This window comes from Argiope bruennichi, chromosome 8 (assembly GCF_947563725.1).
Source record: "Argiope bruennichi chromosome 8, qqArgBrue1.1, whole genome shotgun sequence".
In the NCBI taxonomy this organism is placed as follows: domain Eukaryota; kingdom Metazoa; phylum Arthropoda; class Arachnida; order Araneae; family Araneidae; genus Argiope; species Argiope bruennichi.
Window position 1 is genome coordinate 10,687,187 of NC_079158.1, and position 26,737 is coordinate 10,713,923.

General features: G+C 27.4%; 1 protein-coding gene across 1 annotated transcript in view; it reads right to left on the minus strand.

Moving 5' to 3' along the window:
* Positions 1 to 25,453, minus strand: part of LOC129981197 (nuclear protein localization protein 4 homolog) — a 43,578-nt gene extending 18,125 nt beyond the window's left edge. The window contains exons 1-6 of the mRNA XM_056091936.1: positions 25,316 to 25,453; positions 23,186 to 23,266; positions 13,370 to 13,479; positions 11,235 to 11,414; positions 7,153 to 7,201; positions 4,150 to 4,238 (exon numbers count right to left, since the gene is read on the minus strand). Coding sequence (XP_055947911.1) covers positions 4,150 to 4,238; positions 7,153 to 7,201; positions 11,235 to 11,414; positions 13,370 to 13,479; positions 23,186 to 23,266; positions 25,316 to 25,318 — 512 coding nt within the window. The 5' untranslated portion in view covers positions 25,319 to 25,453. The remainder of the gene's footprint in view (positions 1 to 4,149; positions 4,239 to 7,152; positions 7,202 to 11,234; positions 11,415 to 13,369; positions 13,480 to 23,185; positions 23,267 to 25,315) is intronic.
* Positions 25,454 to 26,737: the final 1,284 nt, after the last annotated feature.

The window sequence follows — 26,737 nt, forward strand, 5'->3', positions numbered from 1 at the left end:
TTAAGATGAAAGATGATTATTATTAATGGCAATGTCATATATGAAAAAGTTACTGACCCTCAACTGCGCTAGGCATTTGTACACAATGCTACAAGATATCTTAATATATAAATTACTGCTGGACATATAATTGCAGTCATTGCTTTGAAATGTAATAAAGTGATAATGAACACAGTTTCCAAGGGACATAAACATGTCTTAGAATAATGGAGAGTGACAACAAAATTGTTACTTTTTGCAAGTTTCAGTTTTCTATGGTTTTGTTTTTTATTGTTTATTTGTTGTGTTCTCATAGTTTTGATTTCTTTATTTTGAACAAATATGTCTAATAGTGAATTTGATAACTGCTTTTAATGATTTTCATAGTTAAATGTCAAAGAATGTCTTGTAAAGTCATTAAATTTTGTTTTTAGGGACTTTTAGATTGATAAACAATTTCATAATGTTTCACTGCTTTTCTTCAAATGTAATGTATCACTATTTTCATATGTAAAACAGAATAACACTGGGGAAAAAATCACGGAAGATTTTATCAGCATATAAGAAATTGATTAATTTAATCTTTGTCAAAAATTATTCATTTGTTTATTTCAGGATTGTAAAATTTTTGCATTTGAGCATGTTTTAAAAAATATAATTATTTCATCAGTTAAAAAAGACAAATAAGCTGAAGGCTTACACAGAGTATAAGTAGGAGGAGGGATTTTCCATTCTTTGTACAATATAAAGTTAAATAACTTTAAAAAAATTTCTACTAAAACAAATTTTTATTTTTGATTAACTTAACAGTATAGTAACTGCAGATAATTTGTTGTTGTGACTTATGGCACTTTACAAGCCCAATGACAGTTAGTTATCTGTCAGTGATTTAAGCTGAGTGAGCATCTCTTATTTTTTCAGTAGCGCCAACTAGGGTCAAGAATACGACTTAACTACTTCATGTGTCACATTTGCTTGCATAACCCCTTTTTACAGGGGGCACATTCACACACCTCACAGATAGAACACCGAAGAACAACCATGCCTGAACTGGGACCCAAACCTGGGTCACCCATATCAAGGGGAAGACGCGCTATACCTATGCCAGGATGCCGGTGCAGATAATTTGTAAATAATACATTTACAATTATGCCATAAACAACATAAAAAAACTGCATTTTTAAAAAAATTCATTTCATTTTTGTAAATACTGAATCATCAGCACACAACTCTTTCATTTGTTTAGTTTTAACCACACAAGTGCAGTTTAATTTCAAATTCCTATTAAAGAAGGGCAATTATTAAAAATATCTAATTCATAGTGAAAAGACTATTTTTATAAAATAAATTCCAAAAATATTCCAAAACATCTAAAATAAAATAACAGACAAATTTAGAAGAAAAAAAAAAGATTCATAATCAAGGTTCCTACTCTTAATGAAGAAAAGCTAAAATCCCAAGTATTTTTTAAGGAATATAAAATAACATATTTTAGGCATAAAAATGCAAATGATGAATCTAAATCATGTATTTTCATCATTAACACTACAATTAACCATTATTCTTTTCTTATCATTTCAAGAAACTTTAGTGAAAATCCTGAAGGGAATATTTTTAAGCTCACACAATTGATAACTCAAAACTTAAAAGTTCATAGTGAGTTTCAAAATCACAATGTAAATATCCTTACTATAGTCATTACATGTCTACTATAAGATGCTAATATCACACAAACTACAACTAAGTTGCTTATTTAAAAAAATTTCATTTACATTTTAGCTGAAACTATATTCATCAAGAAATATTAATTTAACAACATTTCATTAGGATGAAGAGCAAACTGTAGGGGATAAATAAAAATTAATACATTTCTGCACACTTTTAAATAAAACAACCAGAAACAATATTTCATTAAAATAAAAAATAAAAAAATAATTATTTAAAGCCTCAATCTCTGGAACTATTTGAAACACACTGAAAACTCAATTCTACCCCACCTTATCAATTAGTTTATTTCCAGATTTTTGTGCAATTCAGAAACTGGAACTTCAATTTTCAACATTTTTTTAAATTTTAAATTCCTTTGTTCATCTGTAATACACTCCTTTTCTTCCACTTTTCATCATTTTGTAATTTTTGCTTGTTTATATTTTTGACATATTTCTTAATTGTTTTTATGATTTTAAAGTTCTCTACTCCACAGCGCTTTTCTTGAATTAATCTAAAATTAAACGTTTTGCATTTCACATCTGCATGCAGATATTTTGATAAATAAAAATTATAAGTTTGATTTTCGGGTGATTTAAACTCCTCAAAATCCATTCATACAATTTAAAAATTCATTAAATTCTATTAAAATGGTTTTTTTTTTTTTTGTAGTTGCTTGCATTCACAAGAACAGTAAAACTGGCTGTCATTAATACATTTTTGATTATTTCGGCATTCTCTTTGCATCTAAACAAATCGTACTCCTGGCAAATACGTAATTCAGTGGGAATTCAACCAAAATTCTATAAAAGAAAGTACATAAGATCTTATATTAATATTTACATGTCTCAATTGTTTTTCTAAAAAAATTTCTAATTGGTCATTTTTATTAACATTCTATCCCCCCCCCCCAAAAAAAAAATTCACATTAACATTGCTCATATCAGCATGAGTCTGAAAAATCGAAATGATATTTATAATTATATTTTTAAGAACATTTGTCATGACACTAGAAGATTTCAAAAAGTTCAATGACCCATAACCTGTGTCAAAAATGGCAAGAGTGAATTGCTGCACTAGTAAAATTTTACATGGTTGGATAATTAATGACAATCAAAACCTTTTCAGTATATATGGTTGGATCTTTGATATACTTTGCAATGATTTAAATTTTGGCGCAGGAAATCTGCCTCTTTCAATTAATGTTCGCAATGAAGACACTAAATTAATTATATAATGCATGTCAAAAATCCATATTCAATTTCTTCCCAATACTATGAAGCCCAAAACGCTTATATGCAGGACTTTGAAAGAAAAAAATAATTGATCACTTCTGCCATTCACAGTATTGCTTCAGTCCATAATTTTTATATGAAGAGAAAGGAGAATAACATGTTTATCAGTGAATATGTAATGAAGTTTCAGGCGATCATTCCTGCTGGCTTCCATTGATGAAATTATTTAAGAAAAATCAAGCCAGAAACTAGCTTTTTCTTCATTTTTAAAAAAATAAAGAATGTTTACTTCACCATTTATCAAGGACTTTTTAACAATCCACAAAGAAATCAAATATACTTTTGTGGCCCCGAGTACAGTTAAATAAAATTCAAGGAGTTTTCAAGGAACTCTGCCACTTTTGGACCCCTGTTTTCCAATTTAAGTAATGCATCTTTATTTTTTTTAAGATAAAAAGTCTATGAAAAAAACACAAAACATGCATTTTAATATTATAACAAATTATTTACCATAGTAAAAGTGTACTTGGAGAGATTTATTACCAAATAACTTCTGATAATATTTATTATTTAATAAGTACAACTTTAAAATACTTAAGAGTTCAAAATGGGGGGGGGGGCTTATTACTTGGTTTTATATAACATTTTTCTTTGGAATGTAGATATATTTATGGTAATATTACTCCAAAATTTGAGATAAAAATAATCTGAATGTACTTTATGTTGTATGCAAAAACAAAATTCAAAGAATTATTAAAACTTTCAATTTTTAAACACATATTCTTCAAAAGTAAAAATTATTAGATAAAGCTAACTGAAACTTCTAAATAAACGAAACAAAATTCCTTCTTGCAGTCTTTTGATTATAAATTTGTCTTGTGTTGTATATTGATATTTGGTTTGGAAACATAAATTTCCTGCAGGTTTTATACAGTTATTTTCTACAAGTAGAATTTGCTTGAATTTTAAAATAATGTGATTGTCTTAAATATGAAAATATTTTAGTTCGGTGAAAAATTTTTCACTTACGATACTTTCAGAATTATAAACACATTTATAATTTCATTGAAAAGTATCCATTAATATAACTAAAGTAAGTAAACTTAATATAAAAAGTATCCATATATATAATGGCGACTCAAGTTGATAAAAAAAGGTAAGCTAAACTAGAGATCATTTAAAAAATAAATAAGATATATTCAAGACTGTATTATTAGATAATACTTACTTGTCAATTCCCCCAGTCAGCTTACGCAAGTAGGAATGGAAAGACATATGCTTGATATTCTGTTCATGCAGGTATGCTTCATTGTAAGGCTTAAAGATTTTTTAAAAAAGCACTTATCAGACACTACAAATTAATGTTTTCTTTTTATAATTTAGTAAAACATAAAATAGAAGAGGAAATGGAAATGAATTGCTAAAGCTAATACACTTAAAGAAATTTTATTTAACTCTATGAGCCCTAATGGGAATATACACATCACAGAGAATTTCGTTATTTTTTAATCCAGTGGGAGAGATCTCCCTGAAACTTTCTGACATGTTACCTAATAAAGATGTTATCCCCCCCCCATATGAAATTGTAGATTTAGGAAAAAGTCTTGATTAGCAAGAATGCTTAGATTTTTCATTTCTCGAGTCCTGTACAATAGCAGTTTGTATTACGTAGTATAAAGAAAAAAAAATCAAGTATGTATTTTGGATACCTTTTTCTCAACTGACTGAAGCCAAAATTTGAGAGGAGCAAGATCATATAATAAATTTCCTTGATCTAAGTTGCTTCTTTTTTTTTTTTTTTTTAACTACTTATTGTATTTCTATGAATGTGCAGACTGATAGACAGCTCTTTCCTAGATTTGATTCAAAATTTGATAAAAATTTATACATTAGATGCAAAGACTGTTTACCCAAATTATATTAATCCAAGTTATTTTTGAATTATTGCATTGTCCAAAGTAAGATTGATAAAAATTGTACAGATAGACAGTCAACCTTCAGAAATTTAAAGAAAATCTATACTTTAGATGTTAAAACTATATGCCAAATTTCATTTATCTAAACTGATGTGCTTTTGAACTATTGCAATTATATGCAAGCTAAAGTACACACAGATTACCAATACTGAAATAAGGGTGTCTCTAATATCTGAAATGAGGAGCAACATAAAGTCGCAAATCGTTTATCAATTACAATACTTATTATGTACACTTTGCATAAGAGTAAGGATAAAGAAAGAAACTAAAAATCAAAATAACATAAGGAAAAATTTTGTAAAATTCATTTACAAATAAAAGTTTCTGGAATTAGAATATATAATTTCATCAACATTGAAAAAAATAAGTAAGTAAACTAATTAAAAATGTTAGTAAAACTAAAACTAAGTTTTAGAAGGTATTAACTAGAGAATTTATCTAGCTGAAATGAAGGCTGAGACAATAGAAAATCATAAAGATACTAATTTTGATGATTTAATAAAAGAATTAAATAATGATGAATTTGGACAAGATGACACACTTTATTCACTAATCATCTTTGGCAATAGAGATGGCTATGGAAACATATTCATTCCAATTTATATTAGAATTTTTAAGAGCAGTTTGATCAATTTTGTGAAAAACAGTTATTTTAATTTACTTATGTTTAATCAAAGAAATCTATCAGACAGAAAATGTCAAAAGTCAGGTTCAATCTTTAATTTTAATTACAGATGTGCATTATTAATATGTGCCTTAGCCTAAAGTGGCAGGGTATCTTAAATTAGTCCAGATTAATCTTACATTTTATTTTATTTTTCTTGGAATCTCACTTTTTTTCGATTATAAGTAGCTAGTTCACATTGCAAATGTTTTTAAAAACAATTAACAAAACTTAAAAATTTATCATCTGAAGAAAGCTTTTCAAATTTTCAACACACAAAATGTGTGTTACAATACACAAGACCCTGTTTTAGCCTAGCAAGGGTAATTCTATTTACAATATACTCTTGATTATCAAGTTGTTGATTATATGTAGTTATTAATTAATCTCAAAATGTAACCAAAACTTAATCATCAAAAAGAAGTCTTCCAATGCACATATACAACTGAATGCTTTTTTAAAAACTTTTTTAATGAAAAGTAAATATAAAAAAAACTGGTATATAAAAATCTATTATTTATTAAATCCTTGGCAAAAATAAAAATTAGTTAAAAGCATTTATGATAACTTTTTTTTTTTGGGGGGGGGGCATTTTTCAGATCTTTTGCAGAATTTGTTTCCCTGAAGATACTACAACACCTACTTCCATAGATAATTAAGAGTTTAATATACTTTGAAAGCATATTCATTATGAGTGTCAATGTTACATTATTAACATTAAATCATTAGGATGGGTCATCTCACATGAGATTTCTTCTTTCCCCTTGCACAATATAGAGCAATTTTGGATGGAGTTAAAAAAAATATGTCAATTTATTTACCCCTACAGTTTTAAGTAACATAGGAAGTCATGCCTCAGCTATTTAATGCATTTTGGCAGGCATTAAATTTTACAAGAAGCAATTTACTTCATGGCGAATGTATTTTGATTCATCAGCAATTGTTACATATAAATAGGAATTAAAAATAAGTTAATATGTACAGAAAAAAAAAAGGACATGCAAAAACAATTAAATAATTCACATTTGGAGAATTAATGGCAGATGTAAATAAAAATTTTAAAAATAATGGAAAGATACTTTTAATATTAATAATTTGTTTACTTAGGCAATAAAAATATTATTAAACCCATAACATGTTGTTAATGGCTGAGGCAATTCATATACTAGAAACAATCACTTTTAGATAACAATAAAGAATTTAATATTTTTTGTAAAAATATAACTATGTGGTACAGTTTAATTGCTTATTTAGAACAGAAACATTACTAATTTTCATAAATAATAAAAGCAGAAATGGAAATAAATTAATGACTTAACCATTACATTAATCAACAAGGAATAGTATTTAAATACTTGACAGAAGTATATTACTCGGTTTAGGCATGAAAAAAAATGTAATTTTCAAATGTAATTTTTCAAGTAAGTGTTAATTATTTAAATTAACGACAGAAAAAAAGGGGAAATTAATTTGTCTGTTTTTGAATAAATATGAAATTATGGTAGAGTAAATTTTATAAACTGCTCCAAAGAAGCTTGTTTTCTTTTGTTTTTAAATGAATATCTGCATTCTTAAAATGTATAACATTTACCTCCACAGGCACACAATGAACACACTTCCCTTTCGGGCCATGCTGACATCTATAAAATCAAAAAATTTCAATTTCAAAAGAAAATTAATGATCAATAAAAACCATTTTATTAATTTAATGAAATAGTAAAAATGATGTCCAAAAATAAATTCTTGCAATGAGACAAATGCATTACACTTTTTAAACATAACATTTTAATTAGAATGAACTTTTTAACACTTTTATAATTTAAAAATATTATGTCATAATTAAGCCCAAGAAAACAATCAAATTCAATACTTTCTAATTATTTTAACTTTAATTATAATATATTATTTAAATGGATAGGTCATGTTCCTTTATACTCAATATTATATCACTTACATAATATAATATTAAAAGTTTCAAAAAAAGCACACGCACACACACATATATATAAGAAATAATCAAAAATATAAGCATTATGAAATTTGATTCTATTTATATTCTTTTTGCTAATATTAACTTGGTATTTTTACTAATTTGATTATATATATATTAAAAAATAAACAATTTTTAACATCATTTATTAATAATGTAGGCAAAAGTTTTCAGCATGATACTACTGTGGTTGATAAATGTGAAAAGTTTACTCGTAAATCATTATTTCGCGACGGTAAGGTATATTTTGCTGTTATGTGCAACGGATGAAGCAGGCACACTATCATTTTATTGAATCCATGAATGTTCTTATATCAATTTTTTAAAAAGACCAAATTCTTATGAAGAAATGTATTTATTAAAAATGAGATAAATCCCTAAAACTACAACAAAAAAATCTGATAAAGATGAGTAAAATCAGAAATGTATAACATGACTTTTTACTTTTTCTTCCACATTTATATAAAAAATTGAATATATATATATATGTAACATTTCCAAACAAATAAAAAATAAATAAAAATCTTCTAATACAGAAAATTACGTCTTTTTTTTTTTTTTCCTTGTTGATGTAATTAAAATGCTTCAAACAAATTACATTTTACCTATCATTAAATTTGTCTTTTTCAAGCTGAATTGTGATTCAGGTTTATTTCTAATTATTTTTGGAGGGTATATCACCTTCAAATACTTTAAAGATGTATATATATATATATTCCAGCATATCATCAGTTAAATAGCAAACATGATATGCTGAGAAGTTGTGCATTTTTTTTTTTTTTTTTTTTTTTTTTTTTGTAAGTTTGTGTGAATTCATTGTAAAGTTATCTTGTGCTCATCTATCTTGCTAAAGTTATTATTGTGCTAAAGTTATCTTGTGCTTGTAATTTTAAGCTATTATGCTTCTGCTATAATATAAAATTGCTAGCTTTTAATTCTGACTGATATCTATTACTTATTACTTTAATTCATAAAAAAAAAAAAAAACAATTGCAACTTCTTGCTAAAACTCTAATAAGTGGATTATATCTTTTCTTCTGCAATAAAGAATCGGTGATAGATAAGCCAATTTTGAGTAATAATGAACATGTTCCTTTGTAATTTGTAAATAAATTCCTTTACAATACTTACTGTGATGCTGAGGTTATAGATGCTAAACAATTTGTACAACTGATAAACTCCACGTGTTCCAGAATTATATTTATGTATTAAATTTAGATGTTCAATACACACTTTTTTTTCATATATGAGATTATCTTTCAATTAATTAGAGTGGAAGAAACAGTCATTAAAAGATTATGAGTACAGTGATAGACTCTTTTCTTGATTTCTTTTCATTTTGAGAGCAAATTTAAATTCAGATCCCCCCCCCCCCTGCAGAATATTGACAACTAGCCAATGTTTCCATTTGGGAATATGAAGGTTTAATGAATAATAGAACATGTGTTTCTTAAAAAATAGAACATGTACATTATTATATCAAACTAGCAGTTCTCAGTGAAAAGCTGTTCACCAATTATATTAATAGCATTAATCTAGTCATATCAATTAATTTGATGAACTACATTTTACCACAACAAATGAAAGTACTATTTTAAAAAGAAACATGGACAAAAAGCATCTTAATCATTTAGTAATTTCTGTAAAATAGCAAAATAGTTATAAAAGTTAAAGGTTATATTTTGTGATATCTCTTAAAACTTAAGGTGGCAGGGTGCAGATGATAATTCATGATATATCTTAGGCTCCATAACTTTTTGCAAGAAAAGGCTCAAAAACTTTTTGCAAGAAAAAATTTTTCAAAATAAGTACACTCGTTCAGGCAGGGAAATATTGTCGCAGCGTTTTCTCATAGAGAATGCAAAGATTTTAAACTTTAAAATACTTCAAAAATGGAAGATGTCAGAGGACAGGCAACCATTGATGACGTATTCAAAAGTCATGAAATGAAAAATTTTGAAATTGGTACTCTGTCATGGTATTTTCCCCTTAGATATTATACAGTGAAGCAATGTTTTTGAGATTTATCTTAGAAGATACTCAGAAAGGCAATCTTTCATGATATATCTAGGGGCTATAAGTATTCATGTGAAAAAAAATTTGGCAAAATCAGATCAATAGTTGAGGTTGGGAGACTAATACTTTTGATTTCTAGATTATTTTAAATATATTGATGTGTTATTATTAATGAGGAATTTTTTAACTGCATCTGCCATTAATCTTAGATTATTTCTAGATTTATATGAATTTTTATATTGAGCACAACTTCTGATACATAAAAATTAGTTTGTATGAATTTCTGTGCATTGTCCATTTAATGTCTGAAACATGATTTCTTTTTTTTAAAAATAAAATTAATATTCAAATATAAAAAACAATTTTTCAAATTAACACAGGGAAGGTGTCGTTCAGGCATCATTATTGACAGTACTTCATTTTGAAATCATTGGATTTTGATAATCATTAAAAAAATCAACAACAAAAAAAAAAAATCACAGAATTGCAACAAGTTGCATTTTTATTTTTATGGCAAAAGAATTAACAGGTATAATTTTATTTTTTAAATCACAGAATGCTAAAATGCATCCTTACATTGACATGAATAATTATACATATAATTCCAAATCCTTATTTTTTCTGATAGCACAGAATATGATTTTTAACTGTCAAATGAATTTTCAAATCAGCGTTATGACTGAGAACATTTGCTTTATAACAGTTAAACTATTTACTTTACATTTAGAAAACCCACACATGAATTTGCGACAAAGTATAAAGTCTTTTTAAAATCAATGCTTTGATTAATAAAATTTTATAAATCAATAGAAACTATTACCCCTAGTTAAATGAATAAAAAAAAAACTGTTCAAGTAAAGTACATAGTAAAAATTTCTCACCTTTTATTTAATTAAAAATAATTGCATAAATAAAACAAATTTTATTTCTTATAGATGCTATTACAGAGAAATTCTCATTAATCTTGAACTAAAGGAACTGCTACAATTTTAGATTATTATTCTTTTATTTGGATGCAAATAGTAAAATGAATAACTCAAAGAATTTTTAAATCGTAAACAAAATTATATACCTAAAAATTCTAATAAAAGTTGCAAAAAATTGCATAAAGGTAAGGTGGAAGTTTTCAAATATATAATAAGTTTTCAAAATATAATAAGTTATAGGTTAATATAATAAGTTTAAAATGTTAAAAACAGACATGAATCTGCCAGCTTCATAAACTTTTCCTGCCTCCAACCATTTTTGAATTCATTAATTAGTCACGTAAGTTTTCACTTGATTCAAAAGTTAAAAGGCAAACGTTAAATAATTTTAGTGAAAAGTTTCAATCTATTCCATCCAATGTTGGAATGGAGCTATTGGGACTATTCCTTTAGTACTACATATATCTTCGAAATTTGGTAGTCAGAATTCAAAAATTGTCAATTTTTATCAAGGATCCCACAAAAGTTATTGCACCAAAACTAATTCATACCAATTTTTAATAAAATCTTATTATTAAGATGACTTTTTAAAAATTTTAATTGTTTCCAAGTATTGAAAAACTGCAAGAGAAAGTTCAATTTCAGTTTTTGCAATTTCACTTAAGATTGAAATCACAATTTAAAAAATCATTATTTAAAATATTATTAATTTAGTTAAACTGACAGCTTTAATCTACTCACAATTTTGGATCCCTGTCTCTTTGAATTGTTCCACTCTGTTTGTAGAGGAAAGTATCAACCTTATCTTCAACCAAGCCAGGAGCTACATTCCCCTCAGATTCCCGCCGCATGGTGTCCATGGGAACAGATTTACCTCCTGGGATGTTGGATTGGAATGACATGTAAATGGTGTCGCCCTGTCTGGGAAGCAAGAAGAGACATTAGCTTCACTTAAATGAATGCACATCATAAGAGTAAATACACATATGCATTTTATAAAAGACGAGTCTACAATAAAATATTTCCACAAATATCTCAACTCTTTGCAAATTTTTTAGTAAATTATTTTCTCTGATAATAAATAAAACAAATGGAATATAAAAATATCATGCTCTTATATCTTCTGAAATATGACTAAATTAATACTTGTTTATGTATAAGTTTTATTGTTTAACATTTAAATTATATCAGATCTAATTTTTTTTTTTTTTTCTATACCCTATTTTGACAATCTAAAGGCCCATTATAGAAAACTCATTGAGCATAATATCTTCACAGTGACAGATTCAGCAAACTAGAAGTAACATTGCATTTTTTAAATGGAAGAGAATGCAATATTTAGCATTTTTAAGCACAATGTCTTTAGGCAAAAAAAGCAAAATCCTTATTCTTTAGTAAAATGATCCTAAATCAATTTTTCCTATCAATATCAAAGTTTCTGCAGATAAAAAAATTGCTGAAAACAGCTTTTGAATAAAAAATTAAATGAATATAATAATATAAATAAATTAATAATTATTTATTTTATTAATAATTAATAATTCATAATTAAATGAATATAATAAAATAAAATGAAAATAAAAAAGTTCATTTTATTTTTTCTGTCTTAAAGCACATAGGGATAAATAATCCTCCCCATTCTTGTGGAGGAAATACATGAATGCATTGAAACTTAGCAATTCGAAAAAATAACATATATAAGATGCTATCATATACAGAACAGAAATTGCTCTAATTACATACTGTCAAATGACAACAGTCATATGTAAAACAATTCATTACAAACATTTCATTGAATGTTTTTACAACTGCACTCTACATTTCATTGATTAATAAAACTGAAAAATGTTATTAGAAATTCTTTAAGTAAATCTTGCTAAAAGTATTTACTCAAAGGAAAGAAAGTGTAAAAGGAACTAAGAGATAGGCATCCAATCAATTTTAATCAGTCGTGAAAATAGACTTAACTGTTGCCAGTTGGATAATTGCTATGAAAACCTATGAAAATTGATGACCATATCTCCCAAAACTAATATCTAAAAAAACTGTTTTTATATCTTTAAACTCAAAAACTACCTTTTGAATTATATTAATTTCTTTCCTACATAAAGTTTTCTTTATTTTTAATAATTTATTAATTTAATACACAATTTGTAATGGTTAATTTTTAATTTATGAAATTCAAACTCTTTCACTAAAATGCTCATTTTGCATGCTTTTGCCAATGTTAAAATAGATTTTTAAAATGTTTTTGGATATTAATTACAAAGCAAGATTTTCACATCCACTTTTATTTCGGTAAAAATTATGCTAAATACACTTTTTAATCTGCATGCATAACAATTTGTTTTGACTTTTTCAATTAAACTCATGTTTTCCTTTCTTATTTAATAACAAGGAGAAATTTTTTAATAAAATATGCATTCCACATTAATATTTAATTGCCCCCAAAAAATCAATAATATGTGTGAACAAGCAAGTCAACAAAGGCAGCTAGTTTTTATAAGTTGTTGCATCATTTTATTTGAAATCCTACCTTTATTATATACAGAACTAAATTGTTTAAAAAAACCAATGATATAGGCTTATCTATCACCTTCCAAAAAACAAAGGTGCCTTTTTCCTAAATTGTCATTTCTGAATATTTTGATTACAATACAATAAATGTTTATAGGTGGATTATAACTATTTTTATGAAATGTTCATTGAACAAGCTTAAAATGTCAGCTTACAAACAGCCATAGGGGAAATGGTTAGGAATTATTAAAAATAATTCCTAACCATTCCCCCTATCTTCAAGACAATTTAACCCAGTCTACTGCAAAAAATATTCAAAATGTATAGAATTAATAAATGAAACAAGATGTGAACATTACTTAATTCCATAATGTCCCAGCTGTTTCCTGTCAGAGGATACCAAAGGACTTTTTCGATTCCTTTCCTTGTATAAAGTAAAATCGCCATTCAGGTTAAAGGCACTTTGAACCTAAAAAGAAAAAAAATGCATTTGAAACACTATTTTTCCTGTTTTTCCGTCATTAATGTTTTGATTTGGCAACAGAATAAATATACAAATGTGCGGACATTTTTAGACTGTTTTTTGAATTGTATATCTCTTTACTTGAAACAAGGCTATTATATATTTACTATACACAGATACGAATGTGATCCCAATAGTAAAAACTGAGTAAATAAATGGGTAATAAAATCACTAACTCATTTCCAAACATAGGAGTGCTGAATGTACAAATAGGAATACAAACATATTTCCTATAATATCATTGGTGAAACAAAGAAAAAAATTGGTGGCTCCATAAATGTAAAAACTTTCACAACACCATGTCATAAAATTACACTGAGATTTAATTTCTCATCATTAAAAAAAAGTTTACAAGTTTAGGTTGATTTTCTTTCAGGAGAGGTTTAGTTCACAAAAATATTGAAATTATGACTTTTTCCCGTGTATTATTTTACTTATCAAAAGTTCAGTACAATCAATCAGTCATTTTGGCTATATAAGGTTTCTCATATATTAAGAAATGTTTCTATGGACAAGTGACTATGAGGAATTTCTAACAAAAAGGCAATGGTTCCAATTATTCAATAATATACCAAAAACAAGTATTCAATAAATTTTTCATAAATTTTTTTATGCCAGCATGTCCAGAAGGATCTACTATGCTAACAGCTTCAATCATTATTTTTGATTGATGATATTAAATTATATTTCCTAATTAGCACATCAGACTTGGTTACTAATGTTTAAGAAGATTTTTATTCTGTCCTGTGACCCATGTAATTAATCTCTGAATCTAATACCATGATTACATTTTTGGTCTAAAACTAAATCTGATAAAAGTAATAATTATACATTTTACATATATGAGATATCAGAAAATAAAAAAATTGATTCTAGATAAATTCAGAGCACAATCACCTTTGCTTACAAGTGATATATATATATATATATATATATATATATGTTTATATATATATATACAAATAATATTTTTTCTTTTGTCTATGAATCACAATTATCTTTTCAGTAAATGATAAGGATTTATCTCCATTTAAAATTCATTCACCATGTTCACTGCTAATGAGGAAAAACAAAGTCATAATTTACAAGTAACACAATATAAATTTTAAATCTTATTACTTACTTATTGAAAAAAAGAACATAATTTCATATTTAATCAATCACCCTTCCAAAGAATTTTCTTTTTCACTGAGAGCATTTAACATGCATGACGAGAAAACTGCACTCAGTCAATTAAATAATTTCTTAAACTCCATTAGAATGCTGCAAATCTCAAGACTTGATACCATTCATTTTAAAAAAGCAATTTTTTTATTTCAAATTCCAGCAGTCATTTTTGCTCATGAAACTATCATCAGATATGGTAGATGTAGTGAATATATTTCCTAAAAACTTTGACTACAGTGCCAGGATGCCTATTTGGTATTCCTACATGATCTGGAACAATAAAGACAAGCCAATGATACCTGTACATAGCATCCAGTTGACAGTCCAATTATATTTTCTTTAATGTGGCTTGAAATTTGCAAAATGTATACTGAATACTAATTGAAGCAACAAAGACTCAAGCCCCATAAAATTATTCCAGTAATAACACTGAGAGATTCTATCATACAATTCTTTTCCATTCAGTTTTACTTTTTCTCATTATCAAATATTTTTTGGAGTATTTCTTGAATGCTTGGGTTTGATGATGAAGCATGGTAATATAGGGTTTGAAGACAATATTATGAAGTTACTTCATGAGCACATTTATTCTTTCAACTTATGAAAATGTGAAAAATATTTCAGCAACATCTGTTCAGTACTGTATCTGACCATACAAGCATTTGTTCCCTAACTATTTTGCTAATAAATTTAAAACTATCATATCAATATGTAAGCAGTTTCACATGATTATAATTTTGTCTTTAAAAAGTGTATTTAAAAAATACCACTGAATTGGTTATGCTTTGGTATCAATAAGCTGACTAGCATAATTACTGAATTTAGATCTAATTTAATTTAGATGAGCAGCAATGACTGCACTCACTAAATGCTTTCCTACAATTAGAGGTGTAATCTATTTAAAAAAAAAAAGCAATGTAGAAGACTGGTGCAAAGTGAAAGTTTGCAATAAGATTTCAAATCTATACTTATAATAAAGCTCAATGTGTGTGTGTGTGTGTGTTGGCGCTCTACAGGCCAGACCGTTTGACATACAGCTACCAAATTTGGTACATGTATACCTTGGAGGTTGGGAATGTGCACCTGGGGTTCCTTTTTTCGAATTTTTAATTCGAATTTTAATTATTAAATAAAAACTAACTTTCCCGCCAAAAAAAATCTTCCATTTTCCCCACCGCCAACTTTTCCGCCAAAAAAATCTTCCATCTTCACCACCGCCAAACGAGAAAGGCTTCAGTTTTTGTTTTTTTTTCTCCCAACAGTAATGAGGCTAGGGTTAAAATTTTTCGGCGGATTATTTCAATCGATTCTGTTTATTTTCTTAATGTTTGATGCATTTAAAATTAAACATTGTTAATGAATCGATCTTTCAGATTCATTCTGAAGTACTTTTGAATTAAAATAAAACAGAATAAAGGAAATTAAAAATTTCTAATCCGCATAGCGTTACCCCAACTGGCGTAGAAAAAATCACGTATTTGGGTTACGTAACCGGTGAAGAAAATTCACGCATGCGCATTCTGTTCTGATTGTTGCCATGACAAACGTTATCAACGGATGATTTAAATTATTTTTGGGTTAGTTGCATGCTTTTGTAAGTAAATTGTATTTATGTTAGTTACTAGCCGCCTTTGGCGACCAGCCGGTTCGCCAATCTTAATGTTCGTTTAAATTTTAATAATTAAATAGGTTTAACCGGAGTTTAACCCCCTTCTTCGCCAAGTTGCGATAACGCACCAAAGCTGGCAATCTTTATTATGCACTATAATTGAACATCTGCTTCTTTGCTTTTGAACATTTCGCAAGGCCGTTGTTTGCGATTTTTAAAAATTTCGCCAAGCAGGGGATAAAACTTCGGTCGTGCCATTAAACATTTTACGCAATTCCAACTTTAATAGATTCTTCAGCAAAATATTTTAAAACTTCAAATTTTGATAGTCATATAATTCACTCATAATATTATAAAGGCCTTCAGTTATTGCGTGATATATATCTCTCTAATTTTCTGTTACCCCTCGTAGAAATTATGCTTTAAATTACAGTGTAAATGATTAATCTGCAATTAATATAATATTTTTTACTGAAACAAAGCATTTTTTTTAATAATATGATTACTGATAATAGAGTCACTGCGCGTTTAAACTTTATGGTCACTAAAGAATATCTTTCTTAATTTATGTAATATCTCAAGAATTTGTCAACAAAAATTTCTCAGATTCATCATGAACAGATCGATTCATTAACAATGTTTAATTTTAAATGCATCAAACACTAAGAAAATAAAATGAATCGTTTAAAATAATCGGTCGAAAACAGGTTTAAAAAAATCTACTTAAAAAACGATGTACTTAAAACTATAAGCATATACAAAAAATATATAACTAACATAAATACATTTTACTTACAAAAGCATGCAACTAACCTAAAAATAATTTAAATCGTCCGTTGGTTGTCATGCCAACAATCAGAACAATGCGCATGCGTGGATTTTCTTCGCCAGTTACGTCAACGCAAATGCGTAAATTTTTCTACGCCAGTTGGGGTAACGCTATGCAGATTAGACATTTTTAATTTCCTTTATTCTGTGTTATTTTAATTCAAAAGTACTTCAGAATGAATGTGAAACATGGATTAATTAACAATGTTTAATTTTAAATGCATAAAACATTAAGAAAATAAACAGAATCGTTTGAAATAATCCGTCGAAAAATGTTAACCCTAGCCTAATTACTGTTGGGAGAAAAAAACAACTGATGCCTTACTTATTTGGCGATGGAGAAAATGGAAGATTTTTTTGGCGGAAAAGTTGGCGTTGGGAAAAATGAAAGATTTTTTTGGCGGGAAAGTTAGTTTTTAATTAATAATGGACTACCCCTAACATTTAGGGGGATGAAAAATAGATGTTGGCCGATTCTCATAGATACTGGATAAGCACAAAAAATTTCATCAAAATCGGTCAAGCCGTTACGGAGGAGTATGGCAACGAAAACTGTGACACGAGAATTTCATATATTAGATATATTTTTTGTATATGCTTATAGTTTTAAGTACATCGTTTTTTAAGTAGTTTTTTTAAAACCTGTTTTCAACCGTTTATTTTAAACGATTCGTTTTATTTTCTTAGTGCTTGATGCATTTAAATTTAAACATTCTTAATGAATCGATCTGCTCATAATGAATCTAAGAAAATTTTGTTGACCAACTCTTGAGATATTACATAAATTAAAAAAGATATTCTTTAGTGCCCATAAAGTTTAAACGCTGAGTGACTCTATTTTCAGTAATCAGATTATAAAAAAAATGCTTTATTTCAGTAAAAAATATTATTATATTAATTGAAGATTAATTCTTTCCACTTTAATTTAAAGCATAAATTCTACGGGTGCTAACAGAAAATGAGAGAGATACATATTACGTTATGACTGAAGGCCTTTATAATATTATGAATAAATTATATGATAATCAAAATTTGAAGTTTTAAAATATTTTGATGAAGAAGCTATTAAAGTAGAAATTGCATAAAATATTTAATTATTAAAATTTTAACGAATATTAAGATTGGCGAACCGGCTGGTCGCCAAAGGCGGCTAGTAAATAATAGAAACAAAATACAGTGAAACCTAAGTAGAATAATACTGTAGAGAGATAGAAAAAATATTGTTAGAGACAAATTAATCAGAACATATCAAATTGTAATTTTAAACTTTAAAATATCTAAATTTTATGAAAGAACTTCAAGAAAATTTTACTAATAGGTGGATAATGAAAATATACATAAGAAAGATTAAAAATAAATTTATTTTATAGAAAACAGCAAAAAAGAATCTAATTAGAAAAAAATATTAATTTTCTTTAGCTTACTTTTTGATGCAAATTACATGGGCGTATATTTCAGACCATCTAACAACTACATAGAAATCAGAAATATTTAGCAGTGTTACAATAAAATCCTAGAGTTAAATCAAAGATATGGTATCATCAACTGAAATTTGTGTTTTGTTTTTAGAATAGTAGCTGCTTCTTCATCACTCTTATCACCTGGAACTAATTTGGTTCATATATCTTCATCACTTGCACTTGTTAACATTTGCCACTGAATTTTCAGTGGTGAATGGAATAGATAAGTTTGATGAATTCTGGAAAGCACTAAAAACCATGAATAAAATAAATTGTCTACATATTTTTTGCCAATTTCAGTAAGATCAATATTTGAGTTTTCATTACTTTTTTTTTCAATGAATGAATGAATGAATGAAGCTTTTTCCAAACAATTCTGGACATCAATGTGATGCAATGCAATTTTCAAGAGGCCCAATCTTACTGCTAGATTTGATAGCATATTATTTAGATTATAAACAATTTTCTGAACTAATCTTTTTTTCCCCCATAGTATCGCTTTAACATGCTAAATTTAATGCATACAAAATCTATTGTGCAATTAAGTGATTTTTTCAAACTTAAAGGAGTGTTGTGAGGTGTGGAGTTATCAAATATGAAAGCAATATTCTTCTCTTTCTTCATCTCTTTATTAATATCATGCAGCCAGTTGTTGAAGATTAACTCCATTATCCATGCCTTCTTCTTTACCTAGTAGTTATATAGTAAATTTTTGATATTTTTAGAACACCTTGGCTTTGCATACTTTCCATTGATTAATGGCTTCAATTTACTGATTCCAGTACTGTTTGTGCACAACAGGTCTGTAAATATCTGCTTTAATCTCCTCTTATCTTAACAGTTTTCTGCTTTAAAAGGCATTGTTTTGTCTGGCATGAACTGATAGAACAAACTAGTTTTATCTTGAATGCACACATCATAGAAGAATATTATTCCTGTCTCCTGTTTTTCTTGATGTTTCCAGGATGTGCATAATTTGCTGGAGTTGAATTCTTCATATCTGCTACATTTTTTAAAAACAATCTCATAACAATTCACGAAAGGGGGTAATCACCATATTACAGGTTTTGAAACCATTGTTGCCTAAAAAAGACGCAAATGTTCTCCATTCTGAAGAAATTATTAGCTCATTAATAGTCAGATTCTGCATTCTCATCTTGTGGAGACAGAACAATTTTGTTAACATCAACACTTATAAATTTTTAAATCTTTTTCATTTGCTATTAACTTCACATCATACCACAACATTTTTTATTTATTTATTTATTTTCAAAAAGCAGCTATTGTTAACTGAGTATACCACACTTTTTAGCAGCATAAATATGCTTCAGCACCTGATCAATTTTCAAAATGATTTTAAATTTTATTACAAATATCAATGCTTTACACTGGACTGTCACTGTAATAATACATAAACAGATACTTCCTTTACATTGGTGTCTTATAAAAAAAGGCTGGAAAAATTCAAAAACAAATTTTACATCTTTACATAATTGAATTCTCATATTAGTTTCAATCCATATTTTTATAGATTGGTCATAAAAATAAATGAACAATACTGGAGGAGGAGCAACTGCAAGGAGTTGACACTTTAAGGACTATTTAATCTCTGATTAATATGCTGTATATTGTATATGCAATCATTATCTAACCACCTCTCTTGATTCTGCAACTACAAATGGGTAAAAACAATAGAAGAGTCAATGGATGCAAACACTGTTCTTTTGCTATCTCATGTTCCAGATAATGAAAAGGTGTTTTCCGAGAAAAAAATCAAATTACATGTTTTATTAGCTTTCTAGAGGAAGACAATTATTGTTGTAGACAGGCTCAGCTAAAAACTGATTAAAGGGTACACATAGGTTCAAAATATAATGAATTAATAGAAAGCCAAAGAGAAATATCATTATAGACAAGTTTCACTGTTTAATAAACTAATCCCCTTCAGTGGCCCACCTGTTAGTCCAAAATCTTTATATCTCTATTAATAATAAAGATGATTATGTGTGTTAGCGCTCAACAGGCTAAATTTTTAATCAAGAACCACTAAATTTGACACATATAAAATACTTTGAGAAGGTGGAGTAAAAATGTGCAATTTTTGAATCATAATCTGAAAATTCTTACAAGAGATGAAAGTGCACATCATCTTTTTAAAAAGTCATCAAAAAGTTATCTTTTTAATAATAATACCAAATCTTTGCATATTAATTTGTTTAATATTTTTATTTAAATTTTAAAAACATATTTATAATATTTTATTACAAAACATTTCACTGTTAAACATGGAAATTAAATTGTTTTCACTGGATATATTTCCTTTGGACTTTTTTCCCAACCTTAATTAATCAAGATAAAGAAACCTGAACAATCTATGATCAAGATATAAAGATTTGATTCCTTTTTCAACATCTGAGGTTTTCAGTATAAGATATATACTTAATAAATTTTGATGCACTTTTATGATTTAACTTCAGAATTAAACAATACTGAATTTTTTTTAATGCATTCATTTTTAAACACAGTTGCTTTTTTCTATAATATATTTAAATGTATTAAGATACAATTGGAAATTAGAGAAACATATAGCACAATGAACAAATTAGCGTCAGATTTCTAAAATAATATGTTATATCTTTATGAAAACTTGAAATTTTGCTGAAGATTCATTAAGTCCAAGTTAAACAGGAACCAAAACTGCCAAAGGTAGCGTAGTTGAAAATAATTTACAAAGCTACAGAGTGAGTTAAGCAGCCCGAAACCATGTACTAATGTACTAATTTCATTAATTTTCATTTGATATGAAAGTTAATGAGTCCTAGATATCTTAACAATGATTCCTTACCCTTAACAATAGCTCATTTTCAGGAAAAATCTCAAAAAATATCATACATTGTACATAAAGGAAACTGACAAAGTTTCACAATCACTAAATAAAATATCTAATGCACTGATTTTGCCAATTTTTATTTCAAACGAAAGTTTAAGACTTCCAGATACATTAACTCTATGAGCCCGGCAGGTGTGAGAATTCCAGTGCCTCAAAGTCCTGAGCTGTTTTTCATGGACAAAAATAAAATGAAATTGTCCATGCATTTCAATTACACCTGCATTAATTCATGCAAAGAAATAGATTTGTGAGTTTAAAAAAATTATCGATCCTCCTCACCAATGTAATATATTTCAAAGTAGCTACATTTCTACTGTGAAAATACCCGCAAAGATAAATTAAAAATGAATTTTATTTCTCTGTTCATATTCATGTAATACTGATTTAAATATTGCATTTTAATAAAGTTGTGCTATACTGAGTCGAATCATATCATTTTTCATGATACATTAAACTCATTATTGCCAAATTATTATTACATAATAGATATTACAAAAGTCATTACATTGTTAATAAGTTCACAGTTTGGTTATATTAAATTTAGTTGTTTCTAGTGCAAATAGAGCAGTAGGGACAAGAAAAATCATTATATCAAGCAAGAATGGCTAAAGCATGGATTATTTGTCTATGAAAAGAAAAATGTTTTATATTCTCCTTAAGCAGTGACAAGACCTACTCTTCAAATAAAATAAGGATTCCTCAAAAATTTTGTTAAGACTATGGATAAAAAAAAAGATTGAATTTCATTAAATGAAAGAAAAAAATTCCCTAGAGTAAGTGAACCGAAACTCGAGGAAGAAATTTTTGCAGAGCCAAAAATACAATTTTTGTTTCAATTGTAAAATTTGCAGATCTAATATGTAATATTGAAAACTCAACAGGGAAAATGCCGATAAATGTTATTCAAATTTTTTTAGAAACTTGTAAAGCAGCAAACTATAACAAGATTTAGGTCAACTCTAGAATCAATGATGTTTAAGGTACATTTATTAGATTCTTATTTAGATATCTTTCCTGAAATTCTTAGTTTTGTCAACAGTGAATCAAGATATTTCTATCATGGGAAAATGCAGCAGAGACAATGAAATTAAGTAATGGCAGCTGATTACTGTAAGACACCAAAGAAGGATATTAGAACCAAAATAATAATTAACATCCCAAAAATTTTAAGAAAGTTGAATAATGACAACTTGTAACAACTATTGCAATAAGTAGATTGCTATCCCAAAGGAAAGAAGAAAATGTTAAATAGCACAGTTAAAAAAAAAAAAAGAGAGAGAGAGAAATATCTTTTGGACTGCTGTATTGTCTAACTGCTAAATGAACAATCTAAAACACTATCCTACCAAACAGACTAGCATGTGTTCAATAAAGGGATACTCTAAATCACAACAATCAATATTTAAGGCCCTACTCTAATACTTTGGAGAAGGACAGATTCTAATACATGGCAATATGAAGTACTCTTCCATGCTTTTTTTATCAATATGTCAAGTGAATGTAGTAATCATCTCGATTTTAATGATATAATTAGGATAAAAATGACATAATTGTTTTCATTATACAATGTATTTTTCATTAACAGGAAATATGCAATAGAAATGGATATTGAAATAACTGCAAGTAAAATGTTCTTACTTATTTACTATTTGAAATGGGAATCTAAAAAATATGTGAGAGGAGACAAAGATGTCTTACCTTGTTCAAGAATGAATTGACACTTTCATTTGATTTGCACTCAATGCGTTTGGTACCCTCCGGTGATTGAACAGCAACTATCTATAAAATAAAGGTGAATAAGTGAATATTTTGATCATTATTCTAGCAATTATGCAGTTAAATTTGTAAACATCAAAGAGCTATAGCTACATTTTTTGGTATAATTCCATCAGCAATGCTTAGATAAAAACTGCCAAATCTGAGTGTCGCATTTAATTTCATAATAATTCGTTGTCAGAGTAATACAAAGTAATCCTAACTTGTAAACTATATAAAGATTACCATCCCATTAACAGAATAGGTACTTACATATTTCGCAACCAGGTTGGCGCGATTTGTAAGTTTGAGTAAGAAAGTATGAATAGAAAGAAAATGTACATTTATTAATTACAGATAATTTTTAATACAGTTTTTTATATTATTTTGTTTTAAAAGAATCTATCTATTAAATTGCGAATTTTAATGCTGTATGCGAATGAATTTTAATGAGGTAAGTAGGGTCGCCAAATTTGGCGATTTATGCGAATTTTGGCCTGGTTGCGTTAATATGTAAGTACCACAGAATATTATCTGAAACTTTCTCTAGTCCTATATATATAAGAGAGAGAGATAGATAGATAGATAGATATAGTAATTAATTTTATTAGAACATAAAAAATTACACATTTTCAAATAACTAAAAATTATAACACAATAGATTAAATTTTGAAATTTCATTCAATAGTAAAAGACCATAAAAATATTTTTTTAATCTGCCTTATATTACAGGCATAATTATTTCAAAAATAAAAAAAAATTACCATGAATGAAAGTTTAATATAATTTCTAATAATTCAGGAGGTAAATGAGAGACTCATATGTACTTCGAAACAATTTCTGGAGTAAAATAAAAAATAATTTTTTTTATTATTGTATATTTCATTGTATAATGATCAGCGGGCCATTATCAAGAACTCTAAGCCCTTCATTTATTACCCGCAAAAATGAAGTGCTATATTAATTAGAATCGAACAACTGCGAAATGTAAATTAATGATTCATGGAATGTATTCATTTTTTGGTTCAGCATTTCCAAAAAATTATCTCTAAAATATAAAACATAGTTAAAATATCCCTCAATAGGATTTTCTAACTTACATGAATATTTTTAGTTAATGAGAATAAAAAAGTACTCCATAGTTTAAATAGTATTTATTCAAAAATATTTTATTATTCATCCTGATAAAAATTATTTATAAAATATGGTATTTTATCATTCATTCTGAAAAAATATATTTTGATATTATTAATCTTTGATTGATATATTTGCCCTAAAATAAAATTTGAAAAAAAAAACTGAGAATATTTCATAAATCTAGGTTTGATAAAGTAGAAAATCTGGAATTCTGTACCACAATTACTTTTGCTTTTATTTTTTTAAAGTTGTTTGAAGTTAAAAATTTATACATAAATAGAATGAGTGACAGAAAAATATTTCAAATTTAAGATTTTGCTTTATATTCAATGAAAAAAAAAATAATAGATAACTGGAAATACATTACGAGTTTTAGTAATAATCATAATTTAAAAAAATAATTATGATGGTGCTAATGGTAGGCTTTTATTTCGCTATATATGTATATGAGATTCAATAAAGTCATCATTTTCTGAAAAATATGAGACAAAATTAGTTATATTTCCATATATTTGGTATACCATTAAGATGAATTTCATTCAATTAAAAAAAAATTCTGCCATCCTATTTTTTTAAGCAGCCCAAAATTGTGTCATTTATTCCTTTAGTGCTACAGATCAAAAAAGTTACATCTGATGATGATATTAAAATGCTTGCTAAAACTGAATGAATTGTGATAATCTGCGCCACAATTCAGAAGTGCATCAATTCAAAACATTTCCTGCATAACAAAGAAAAACTATCGTGAAGCAAGAATTTTAGTTTTTATTATGTTTAGTTTTATTTCTACTCTGATTGTCAACAATAAAGAAATTATTTTTGCTAGACTATGGCCGGAAAAAAAAATTTTCCCTCTTTCCGGAGATTAAATTTTTTAAAAATTCAATATGGAAATCCAAAGCACAAATTTCAGAAATTTCATATAAATATTATTACCATTTTCGCTCTCAGATATATGATGATAACTTAATCATTAAAAATAAAAGACAATAATAATTTCATATTTCAAAACAAATTGTCGATATTTACGTGACTTGACAAACCATCAGACATCTGTTAAAAATAACAATCTAGATGTTGCCAAATAATGAAAGCTAATAAAAAAAATAAAAACCCACAAATTATGATTCGCATGAAAACAGTTCAAAATTGTGAAGGCTAGAATGTCAGAAGTAAAATTTGCAATATTTCTTCACATTTTATTGCTTTTAAGAAGTCTAAGAAATCCAAATTCAAATATGTTATTTGGTAAGACTTCAGAAATGCATTTTCTCAAAATGCAAGTGGTTTTTTTTAACAATATATATAATCTCTGAATTTATGGGCCAAACTTTAAGGATGGGTAAAATACGTATAAAGAAGTATTTTTTGTATAGCAATCTGGAGTGGGAAATGAAAAGTTTTAGCTGAAGACAAAAATGTTGAGAAAATGAAAAGATAGTTCTTTACTTGCATAATGTTACAATAAGCGCACAAATGTGCCACCACCAGCATCGATATAGGCCAGGTATTATCTAGCAAATTATTGGCATACCCTTTGGAAGATACCTGGTATTTCAATAACAGTTGCAGCAGTAACTGAAAGTTTTGAATTGAAGTTCTCATCAGAGTCAATTGGATACTCATAGACTCTACATTTTTCTGCCTTACTTGTGCTTACTTTCATCTACTTGTTCCGTCTACACTTTACATTTCCGGCCCCATATAGCTATTGTAGTGAATAGCATATAAGCAGGGGGGCAATTTCCGTCCTGTCGGCAGCCTCTTGCCCCCCCCCCCCCGTCGGCGAAGAATTGAAAGTTTCGTCGGCAAAAATGTTCTCCACTTTAGGATGATTGTAGAGAGTTGCCCATTATCTAATATGATTATTTAAAAACCACCTTAAAGTTAAAATATTATAAACAGTCGAAATATACAAGTAACGGTTAAAGTGCTTTGTCTATATTTGGCAAAATAATCGATAGGGTAGTAGCTCAATAGTATGCCGTATTTTGCGGACAATTTTTGATATACCTGAATGCAATGGATATCGAAGACGTTAAATTCGCAGATTTTCTGACGTCTCATTCAAATGTCGTTTATCCAGCTTATAATTTGTACTAATTTTGACAATTTTACCGACAAGATAACAAGTGAATAAGAAGACGACAATGTGATAGGTTCATTTTTTGGTCGGACGACTATGCACACAATGCGATGAGTATTCAAGACGTTAAATCAGCAGATTTTCAGCCATTTGATTGAAATGTCGTTCATTTAGCTTATAATTTGCGCTAGTTATGGCAATATATCTATCCGACAAGTGAATAAGAATATCGCTTTCTGCCGACAATTTTTGGTCGGCCGACTATGAACTGA